Source organism: Equus quagga, chromosome 13 (genome assembly GCF_021613505.1).
Source record: "Equus quagga isolate Etosha38 chromosome 13, UCLA_HA_Equagga_1.0, whole genome shotgun sequence".
In the NCBI taxonomy this organism is placed as follows: domain Eukaryota; kingdom Metazoa; phylum Chordata; class Mammalia; order Perissodactyla; family Equidae; genus Equus; species Equus quagga.
The window spans coordinates 61,025,718-61,036,776 of record NC_060279.1 but is presented as its reverse complement, the minus strand read 5'-3'; the positions used below and the strand labels follow the sequence as shown (position 1 = coordinate 61,036,776).

General features: G+C 47.9%; 1 protein-coding gene across 1 annotated transcript in view; it reads right to left on the bottom strand.

Annotated features, from left to right (window-relative positions):
* Positions 1-412: 412 nt before the first annotated feature.
* The window catches only part of CDH5 (cadherin 5), a 33,949-nt gene continuing 23,302 nt past the window's right edge, over positions 413-11,059 (bottom strand). The window contains exons 8-12 of the mRNA XM_046683496.1: positions 8,528-8,670; positions 6,495-6,619; positions 6,042-6,150; positions 3,764-4,009; positions 413-2,487 (exon numbers count right to left, since the gene is read on the bottom strand). Of these exons, the coding sequence (XP_046539452.1) occupies positions 1,970-2,487; positions 3,764-4,009; positions 6,042-6,150; positions 6,495-6,619; positions 8,528-8,670 (1,141 nt within the window). The 3' untranslated portion in view covers positions 413-1,969. The remainder of the gene's footprint in view (positions 2,488-3,763; positions 4,010-6,041; positions 6,151-6,494; positions 6,620-8,527; positions 8,671-11,059) is intronic.

The following is an 11,059-nucleotide window of genomic DNA, read 5'->3' as shown; positions in this document are numbered from 1 at the left end:
GGGTCCACACACACCAATAAAGCGCCAGCTGCTCAATTACTGTTGTCAACCAGCTAATTAGAGATCGATTTCCTCTGTGACTGCTGTTAGAGCTCACCCCACTCCCCCAGTTCATTTGACAAATGGAAATGGTGTTACAGCTCCACGTTCCAGATGCCCTGACGGCTGCGTGGGGTGGGATGGGATTGGGGGTCATGTACACAGGCTGGGTGAAGGCATGGTGCTCTGGGAGGGGAGGGGGCTGGACTGGGTGTCCCTTGTCAATCTCTGCTGCCATCACTTTTTGGTAGTGAGTGTCTGAAATCCTGATAGCAAATGCTCCCTGGGTTCCTCTGATGATGATGGTGGTGGTGTTTAGGCGTGTGTGTGGGTGTGCGTGTGTGTTTCACATGAGCCCCCTCAGCTCTAGAAATGGAAGAATTTCAAAATTTTTATTTAGGTATAAAAAAAAATACAGTACATCTTATGCACCAGTGTGGTCAATATACAGTCATCATCTCCAGAGCAATTACAACAATAATAGCAAATAGAAGGTTACAGGAATCTATTTATTCAACTAAAAAACCTGAAGTAAAATTGTTAACCTAGATAACAACCTGCTTATTATGCAAAAACCCTTATTCTATATGTTGTGAGAGCTAGGAACACGTAAGTATTATTAGTAAAAAACAAAAAACTAGTTATTGGTTAAAAAAAAGTCAGTGTTATCTACAATCCCCTGGAGTGTGAGGGCCCAGGGTGGGAACCTCAGTCATGATGAAGGGTAAGTCGCAGAGTCTGCCTTCTTCCCGCCCCCTCCCTTGGAATGTTGCCACTTCCCCAAGGCGTGTTTGCAGTGGAATGTTCCCTATGTGGCTGAAAGTGGGAGATGCACAGATGATCACAGTGCCCGAGGGATGGGGCCCTGCTGGGGTTCCCTGAGATGTGGCAGTGACGAGGTGTAAAGGCAAATGGCACGGCTCTGTTGTGCAGTCATGTTTGGGCTTGGCCTTTGGCCAGAGTTGCTGAGGGTCACATCTGGCGTGCCTCTAAGGAGATAAGGAATAGATGGAGAGAGCGAGCCAGAAAAGAGAGAGCATGAATGAGCGACCAGGCGGGGCAGAGATGGGAGAGGAATTCTGCTCAGGGAACATCTGGCCCACTTCCCAGGCAGAACTGGAGGGGTGTCGGTGAGTCCTGAATTGGGGTCACAGCGACTCCAGGCCCTCTCCGGAGGGTGTGGGTGTGGAGGTGGCCCTCACCCTATGATCTGTCACACTTGGTCTCCGCTGTCCGTCCGGGATGAATTCACAGTTGCTTCAAAGTTCAACAAGCCATTTCCCTGACTTCGGGTTGAATTTTCAACTTTCAATACCGCACAGTTACGGGCGTGGCAGGCCAGCTAGGTCACCTCAGGACCCAAGGTCAGGAGCTGCCAAGGAGCCTCTTCCTCCCTCTTGACAGGCCTGGGGCGGGGCTGGGGAGTGGTGGGGGGCTTGGGAGGGTTTGACAAAATTGAAGCAGGTCAGGCTGAGGGATAATCCCGGACTCCTGCAGCACGGGGCTGCAGAGGATGTCGCCCACAGGTCACATTGTCCAGCCCTTTGCCTCCAGGCAGACAGGCACCCGGACGTCACCAGCCTCACCAGGGGTTTGGAGACCTCAAGCGAAGAGCTCTCCCAGGGAGGTGAGCTGCTTTGAGGAGCCAGAGAAAGTCTTCCAGTTGGACCGTGGTCCCAGGAGGCAGGGTTATGTGGATGTCCTAGCCTGAATGTTCTAGCATTTCGGGGGTAGCCCTCACTGAAATATGTTCCTGGACGTTTCAGGGACCTGGAGTCTGCTACCCAAGGCAGTGAGGTTGCTGGGACCCACGAGGAAGGGGTGCTAGGCTGGGGCGTGAGTGCTACCATTCGAGGGCTCAGCGCTTGGTGTCCGACTGGCCTGACCTGTAGTGGTTTGGATCCCCAGGCCCAGAGGCCCGCGGTGCCCCCTAATACCCCAGCTCCTCCCGGGGGTCGGAGCCGTACAGCTCGGCCAGCATCTTGAACCTGGGCCCCCAGTCATTGAGGAAGTCGTAGTCGATGTCCGAGTCGGACGAATCGGTGCCCAGGGAGCTGAGGGACTCGGCGATGGACTCGGAGCCCTCGTAGCCGTAGATGTGCAGCGTGTCGTAGGGCGGGCCGCCGCCGTCGTGGTCCGCCTCGTCCTTCTTCTCCTCGATCATGGCGGCCATCTCCCCGGGCCCGCCGTGCGCCCTGGGCGCGTGCCGCGGCGGCTTCTGCACCTGGGCGTAGGGCGACGGGCGCGCGTCCAGCGCGGGTCGCGGGGGCTTGGCCCCGCCGTGGCGCACGGAGTTGAGCACCGACACGTCGTAGCTGGTGGTGTCCATCTCGCCGCCGCCCTCCTCGTCGTAGGTGACCAGCTGCTCGTGGATCTCCGGCACGCTCTTGCCGTGGGCGCGGGCCTGCTTCCGGAGCCGCCGCCGCAGGAAGATGAGGAGGGTGATCACTGAGAGCAAGTCAGAGCTGGTCAGACCAGGCCCAGCCCGCCCGGTGGCTCCCACCCTCCCAGGCTCACCTGTGCCCTCCCCTCCTCCCTGGAAATTCCTGGGCCAGCCCAGTGCCCCAGTGACACCCGGGCCAAGAGAGAAGGCACGGTTTGGGCTAGACACCTGCTGGGTCTACTCCCCACCCCTACTCCAGAGTCACCTGTCCCCCCAGGATATGATCCTGGCTGGCTGTCATCGCCATTGGTAGGGTGTGTGTGTGTGTGTGTGTGTGTCTGGCGCATGGGGAAGAACAGAGTAGGCCTCCCTTAGCCTGGCAGTCTCCACCCCATCTACTTGCATCCTCATTTCCTGCCTCCTTGTACCACAGAGGCAGACCCTTCCATGTAATGTCCAAAGGCCAGGAGGCCAGAGGCTGGGACGGCAATGGGGAAAGGGGTGGAGTTGGAATTTGGAGTGCAAAGATTCTGAGCTGTGGCTTCATTGACAGCTATGATGATGATAGTGGATAATGGTGGTGCTGGTAGACAGCATTGCAGTAGCAGCAGCCACTCTTGAGCACCTACTGTATATGTGCTGATGTGACATTGGGCACATTTTCATGTTATCTCACTCAAGGTAGGTGTTGTTATCCTATTTCACCGTTAAGCAAACTGAGCTCAGAGAGGCTGAGTGACTTTCCTAGAGTCCCACGATCGGGCAATGGTGTAGACGTCGACCCTGCGCAAAGCTCTGAGAGGTGTAACTGCGTGAGAGTCGCCAACCGCTGAGGTGCGCTGGACGATGTGGGCAGAGAGCTCCCGAGAGTAGGCTCAGATCCTCCCCGGGCTCTGTCCTTCTAGCCTTGGGTTACTTAACAAACTGTTACAAACACAAGTAAAGTGGGACGCCCTCTCTGAGCCTCAGTTTCCTTGTCTGTAAAATGGAAACAATGATTTCTGTGCTCTGTTTCTATTTAGTAAGGTGGTTATAAGGTTAGCACAACTCTACGTGTGGCAGCAATGCCATTATCATTATTATTGCTAATTATTGTTAAAGGGGGTTCTGGGTCTGGATTCTTTTCTAGAGAAGCCCTAGAAGGGGGACACCCCCAGGGGGCCTCTCAGGTGGAGGTTGCATCCCTGTATCCCACTATGGAACCCTGGGGCCCAGGGTGGGATACTGGCCCAGGACTGCACTGCAGGCTGGAGGCAGAGTTGGGCCTGGATTCCTGGCCTCTTCCTCCTGCTGTGCAGCCCCCTCAGTGTCGCTTCTGTGCCCCCCGCCCCAGGTACTGACCTGCGATGGTGAGGATGCAGAGGAAGATGGCTACCAGCGCCTGAATGCTGATGCCCACCTGGGCGGCCACCTCTTCACAGAAGGTGAACTCGCCACGCTCGTTGCACTTGCACACGGCCACGGTCAGCGTGCTGGTGCCCGTGAGGCTCGGCCTCCCGTTGTCTGAGATGAGCACGGGCAGGTGGTGGAACTTGGCACGCTCCCGATCGAACTGCCCGTACTTGACTGTGATGTTGGCTGTGTTGTCTGGAAACACCAAGGCCTCAGAGTCAGGCTCTGCTGCCTGGAGTGCCCGTCCCCTCGCCACACTGACGGTGTGGCCTGCCTCCTCCAGGGAGCCTTCCTTGACTATGCCAGCCCATGTATTGCCTGGGCTGCTTCTCTGCCCTTTGCATCCCCTGCCTCATGTTTCAGCCATTTGAGCTCAGGTCTCTTCCTCCTGAGAGGGGCTATTTGGGGCAGCTCTTTGACTTACCCCTTAAGAATAGCTTGGCCAGAATGTAAACTCCTTGCTTTCTTTTTCTGTGGGCAACTGGCATGCCTGGCCCTTCTTCCTCCCTCGCCCTACTGTAATAACAGGTGACTCTCTTTCAGCTCAGTTAATTACTGCGTTGTTTCAAGTTTCAACAAGCAATCAGGGGAAAAATAAAGTTTGAAAAAGTTTTTTAGCGTTGGGCTAACTTCTAAGGCTATTTCTGCTATCCCTGTAAATCCATTAGAAAGTAAAAACGATGCACATGCTTTCTGGGCCACTGAGGGAATGATCACACATGTAATTGAGGATTTCCTAGGCCCGCTGGAATTGGGATTGTTTTTTGATGCAAATGTCGGCTCTCCCTCCCACAGGAGAATCTCCCAGGGAGCATTTTGAACGTGCTGATTTTCAGACCCCTCCCCGCATTGCCCCCCCATTTCTGATTCGGTGGCTTTGGGCAGAGGCCAGATAATCTGCCTTTTGTAGGCTTCTGGGAGGTTGTGATGCTGATGGTCAGAGGGTCCAGGGACCCCTTTCTAGGATTTACCTAGCCACGCAGGGCTGGCCCGCTCAGGAAGCCGGCCAAAAGAAAAGGAGGCTGTCTTTTGATTTCAAATGAAAGGCAATTACATTTCATTATTAAGTAGCCTTGTCTATTATAATGACGCTATGATAACGATGCTATGGCCATTGATACTTTATGGGAGAAATTAGACATTTCTCACTATCCTCATTTAATACTATAGCAGGACATTCATGCTGAAGGTGAATCTGAGACCAACAGGCTTACCTCCTAGTTGCACATGGGGTGTCTTTGGGGTGGCACTTAACCTTTCTACCCCTTCTGAGGTGGGACTGAGGTGGGCATTGGGGATGGGGTGGCAGGTATTTTTGCCATATTATTTACTCCTAAAGACAGCCGAATGTTGAATGGTCTGTCATTGACTATCAACATATCATGGCCACATTTCTAATCCCACAGGAGGCTCCTTAAGGACAGTCTGTGGCTGATCCCCTGGGTCTGCCCTCCACTCTCAGGGACCCCACTACCTGACCTTCCTCAAAGGTAGCATGGCTGTTTCTTACAGAGATCCTCATCAACCACAGTTTTGCCAGTGAGGCACCGACAGAAATTCCACCCTGAGCTGGCTGAAGGATTGCTCTCTTTAGACCCAAGGGGGATTTCCTCTGTTTTTCTGAGGAAGCTGCTGAAGCCATGGAAGCCTGTCTACTTTTGGTTGGAATTCCATCAACTCAGCTTCATCACTCTCATAAGCACATACTCATCAGAAGCTCTGATTGGCTGCTACTGACATCACAGGACTCTCTGGGCTCTGATTGGAGGACCAGATCCTTGGCAGTAAGTAGTCATTGTAGCTGAATTAAAACAAAGTTCACTGCATGCTTGGCATTTCAGATTTCATATTTCCACTTTTGACTCTTTAGAAGCGACCTCAAAGTTCCGTGTCATAGAGCAATTTGCAGTTGTGCTGAGCACAGACATCTGGTGTGGGAAGGAATCCCTTGGCTAGTTCATGAACCAAGCTGTCTGCACCCCACATCTATTCTGTACTCCTCACTGCCCTGAGCATCTTATGGGGAATGTGGACTTGGCGGCTCTGACCATTGCACAGACCAGTGAGGTCTGTGGTGGGAGTTGTACAAAATATCCCCTATCTTGAAAACCCCGACGAGGGCCTGCCCCCAATTCATTGGCTAGGTCCTTGACCCTGGCACTTCCAAGACTCAAACAAGCCCCCCTCTGCCCCTGCTGAGAGCCAGGCTGACTACAGTGATGCGCACCATGATTATCCGTGAGGGTGAAGTTGCTGTCTTCAGTGCTCAAGGAGAATTTGAACTTCACGTTTCGTGGTGTTACATCCTTGTCTATTGCCGAGATCTGCACGACCAGCTGGAGTGTGAAAGATCAGGGATGGTCAGCAGTGGTGTTGGGGTGGCCCGGGGTTCAGTGATGGAGACTTTGGGTTTAGACCTGACTACGGCTGCCTCTCACCTGCAACACTAACCTAAATGGTCTCCACAAAGCCACTCTTTCTACCACCCCCCTCCCCACCCATCTAACCTCTGAGCCTCAGTTTCTCCATCTGTAAAGGGAGTACAATGTCAGCTTTTCTCAAGGCTGTTGGGCGGGTTACATTAAGCTCAGTGAAACGCCAGCTGACTGTGGATGGGAGGTGCTGCTCCTCAGCTGCCCCAGGGGGGCGCTGCCTTACCCCCCACCTGAGCCCAACTCACCTTGCCCCGGGCAGCATTCTCACACACTTTGGGCTCATAGGGCTGGGCAAACTCCGGGGCGTTGTCATTCTCATCCAAAACTTCAATGTAGACCTTTGTAATGGATTCTTTGCCTGTCGGGTTTCCTGCAGGGGGAAAGGACTTGTCACTGCAGTGGGCTCAGCTGATGCCGGCCCTGGGGGTAGAAGGTGTGTGGATGGGTCCTGGACGGGTACCCTTGCCCATTTTGCCTGAACACGGGGCTATGGACCTCTGGAAGAGAGGCCAGGGATGGTTTTCTGGATGAATGGAGTGGAAGAGGAAAGTGGTCAAAGTTCATGCGCAAGGATGTTTACTAAAGAATTGCTTGTAAGAATCAACACGGTAAATAATGTAATTGACTTTAAAAAGGTCTTAATCAAATTAATTCAATTAATTGTTATTAAGCCAATTTAATAATTTGATTACATAATTGAATTAATTTAAGTAAATATAATTTATTTAACTACAGGCATGTCTTGCGTTACTGCGCTTTGCAGATATGTTTTTTACAAGACCCTCCTCCAGCAAAAAGATTACGACTCACTGAAGGCTCAGATGATGGCTAGTGTTTTTTAGCAATAAAGTATTTTTAAATTAAGGTATGTACATTGTCTTTTTAGACATAATACTATTGCATACTTAATAGACTATAATATAGGGTAGAGATAACTTTTATATGCACCAGAAAACCAAAAAATCGATGTGACTTGCTTTATTGTGATACTCACTTAATAGTGGCGGTCTGGAGCCAAACCTGCAGTATCTCCAAGGTATGCCCGTATTAATTAATGTAAATTAATTAATTACAAAATAATTTAAAAGGTAAACAACGTAGGTGAGATTGGGTTAATAAATTATGCCACTTTAAGAGAATGAGATATGTGGCCATTTACAGTGCCCGTGTAAATCACATTTTAAAAATGTAATTAAGAAAAAAAGACATTTTAGAACCCTCAGAAAATGGTTCTGGAATAAGATTAAGTAAAAATGCAGGATATGTTTTTTATGCAAATATTATGATCTCACTTGTATAAAAATATGTATTAAAAAAAAGACCAGAGAAAATACACTAAAGCACTGCCGGTAATTGTCTCTGTGTGGTGGGATTATGGAGGGATAATTTTCTTTTCTTTTTCTGTATTTTCCATATTTTAAAATGAACAACCAACCATTAAAGTTTAACAGTGTGTGAAGGAGATTAGATGGCGAGAAAGGGGGCAGAGACTGCTCTGGGAAACACGCAAGAGGCCATCGAGGTTGGGCTTGGCCACCATGGTGGGGGTCGTGGGAGTCTGGGAGCGACCAGCAAGTGTCAGGGTCCTCCAGGGGAGCACCAGTGATACCTTGTTCCCTGTCTCTGGGCCTGGTGGTCTCCTGGGTAAGGTAGGAATATGAATCCTGCTCCTGGAGGGCTGTTGTGATTTTCTTGCAAAACTGCAATACTTGCCTTTCCCTCTGGCAAAAGTCATACTAATTTCTGGAGAACCTAACAATCTTGGAGTTGGAAGCTGCTTCAGATTTTGAATTCAACCCACCAACTGGCACATAAACAACACCCAGAACAGCCTTATCCAAATGTCCACGGTAGTAAGAATCACGTAGCACTTGTTCGGTGCACATGCCTTTGCCCCATTTCTGGCTCACTGGGCCAGAACCTCCAGGGAGGGGTCTGAGCAGCTCTGTGTTGCAGTGGCGCCTTAGGTGAATCTCTTTGCGGAGACATCTGGCAGCCTGTTTTAGGACAGTGCTGCTTCAGCTGAGATGTGTGTGAGATTCTGATTCAGTCTGAGGGTGGGGCCCAATGTTCTGCACTTCTAACAGTGACTCAGGTGAATGTGGATGCTGCTGGTCCATCCACTCCTTGGGGGTGGATGCTCTGTAGCATCCCAGCCAAGTGGTGCTTCAGCAGGTGCTTATGATACCTCTAGAGACCCAAAATGACAGAGTATGCCAGTTTTGAAACAATGAAGGAAAGGAGAAAAGCCCAGGTACCCTGAGATGGGGCCACTCACCTCTAGAATCCAGTTCTTTGGCCTCCACTGTCAGGTTATACCAGGGGTAGATTTCTCTGTCCAGTTCTTTCTCATTGTAAATCTTCCCTTCCTTGGTTACTTGGAAGAAATGGTTCTTGTCACTGGTCCTGCGGATGGAGTATCTGCCCAGGGAAGACAGTGTCATGGCTTTCCATTGTTCTTTGCTGAGTCCAAACTCCTCAGTGTGACCAGTGAGGCCCTTCAGGCTCCGTCCCTCCTTCCCCCTCTGTCCTCCTCTCACTGCTCATTGCACTCGACCACCCAGGGGATTCAGAGCACCGAGAGGATCCTGTTGATTTTAGCCCTGTTGCCCTCCCTGGACTTAGGGTGCTGCCTGAGGCTCCATCAACAGAACTTTCGGAGCTGAGGCAGTTGGCGCTATAATCGCCTACACCACGGTGGGGTTGGTGTCTGTGATTAATGAAAATGTAAGAGCCAGGAAGAAATAAAAAAGGAGCTGCAAGGGATAAGAATTGGTTGAAAGGAAATTAAACTTGTGAAGTAAAAATTTGACAAGTTCTTCCAGAAATCAAGAAGAAAGGTATGAAGAGATGAAAAGAGAGAGGAATATATATAAATATAATATGCATTATATATATATATATATATATTTGGAATTCCAAATATATATATTTGTTATTACTGAGGAAAATTTCAGAACAAATAGAACAGAAAAAATAAGAAAAGATATAATAAAAGAAAACTTTCCTGATCTGAAGAAAGGCCCAAGTCTACAGGTTAAACGAAGTCATTGATATCAGGCATAATTTTAAAAAGAGATAAATATTTAGGTATATCCTGGTGACTCTTTTGAATTTCAAGGCTGTATGAAGAAACTGAAAACAGAGTCTAGACAGAAAAAATAAGTTTCTTATGGGGGCCGGCCCTGTGGCCGAGTGGTTAAGTGCGTGCACTCTGCTTCAGCGGCCCAGGGTTTCGCTGGTTCAGATCTTGGGCGCGGACATGGCACCACTCATTAGGCCACCCTGAGGTGGCATCCCACATGCCACAACTAGAAGGACCCACAACTGAAAATATACAACTATGTACCGGGGGGTTTTGGGGAGAAGAAGAAGAAGGAAAAAAAAAAGATTGGCAACAGATGTTAGCTCAAGTGCCAATCAAAACCAAAATAATTTCCTTACGAAGAAAGAGAAATCAAACTCACCCCAGACGTCCCCTCAAAATCAAATGCTAGAACACATTGATAGTATTTTTGAAGGGAAATGTCTAGAATCTGAGGATTATATGAGCACATCTAGGTGCTATTAACATAAGAAGGCAAAAGAACTAAGGTATTCATTCGTAAGTATGCAAGAAATCAGGAAATATATCGCCTGCACAGATGGCTCCTGAAAACATTTTTTTGGAAACTTCCTTCATCTAACTAAGAAATGTCTCAATATAAAGTAAAAACCTGGTTTGGGAGGAACTAAAATGAAACTGTTGACTTCTTTATCATACATAGGAAAGCAATGGGGGGTGTGTAATGTTTTTAACTAGAAAATATAGGTCCAGGAAAACATTCTTAATTTTACGGATGTAAGTAAGTCTCACTGGTAGAAGTAAAAATGGATGTACTCATTCCAAATATCTAGGAGAAGAAGAAAAGGCAAAAAGATGTAGCAAAGATGGGGGAAAAGAAAAAAGACATTAAGTTTGAGAAATGGGAAATGTAAAACAAAATAAAAGAAGTGAGATCAAACATATAATTTGTGATTAAAAATGTAAATAGGTTACACACAAATCATCCCACTTTAGATTAAAAGGCAAAGCCAACTACATTCTATTTTTGAGAGACAACTTAATGTCAAATGACCTGGAAAAGCTAAAAGTAAAGGTTGGATAACTTGTATCAGGTGAACACGAATAACATGAAAACAGGACTGACAAACTTCTCACCAGGCGGTGGGGAACTGAGGGCAAAATGTTTAAGCAGAACAGACTGGGTAGTTTCATAGGGACAAAGTTACAAGTTGTAATGGAGGTAAAATAGTTTTGAACTTTTGTTAACTGAATAGAAAAATTACATAAAGCGAAAGCTTAGATATTCTAGGAAAAAAATGGACACAAACACAATTGTATGACATCACAGGACAGGTTAAAGCAAAAATGAAAAATACCCTACCACTTGTAAATGAAAAGAAAACAATCAAATCAGTCTGTTAATAAACCCTTGGATCAGTGAAGAAAGACAAATGATCGTTACAGATTATTTAGAATAGAATGGCCGTGAAAAAAGTGTCCCAAAATTTATGAGATGTGGCCAAAATGGAGGGATATATTTTATCCTTAATATTAATAACAATTCTTGATAAGAATGTCATAGAAACATGAGTTCTTCCAAAATTGATTATCTAAACTCAATTCTCGTTAAAATTCTGTTTTTTTAAAAATTGGATAAAAGAACTTTAAAGTTCATGTGAAAGAATGAATGAGAATGCATAAAAATTATATAAAGTAAAAAAACAGTGAGGGAGGGACTTGCCTTATACAAAGTTTTAGTATAAA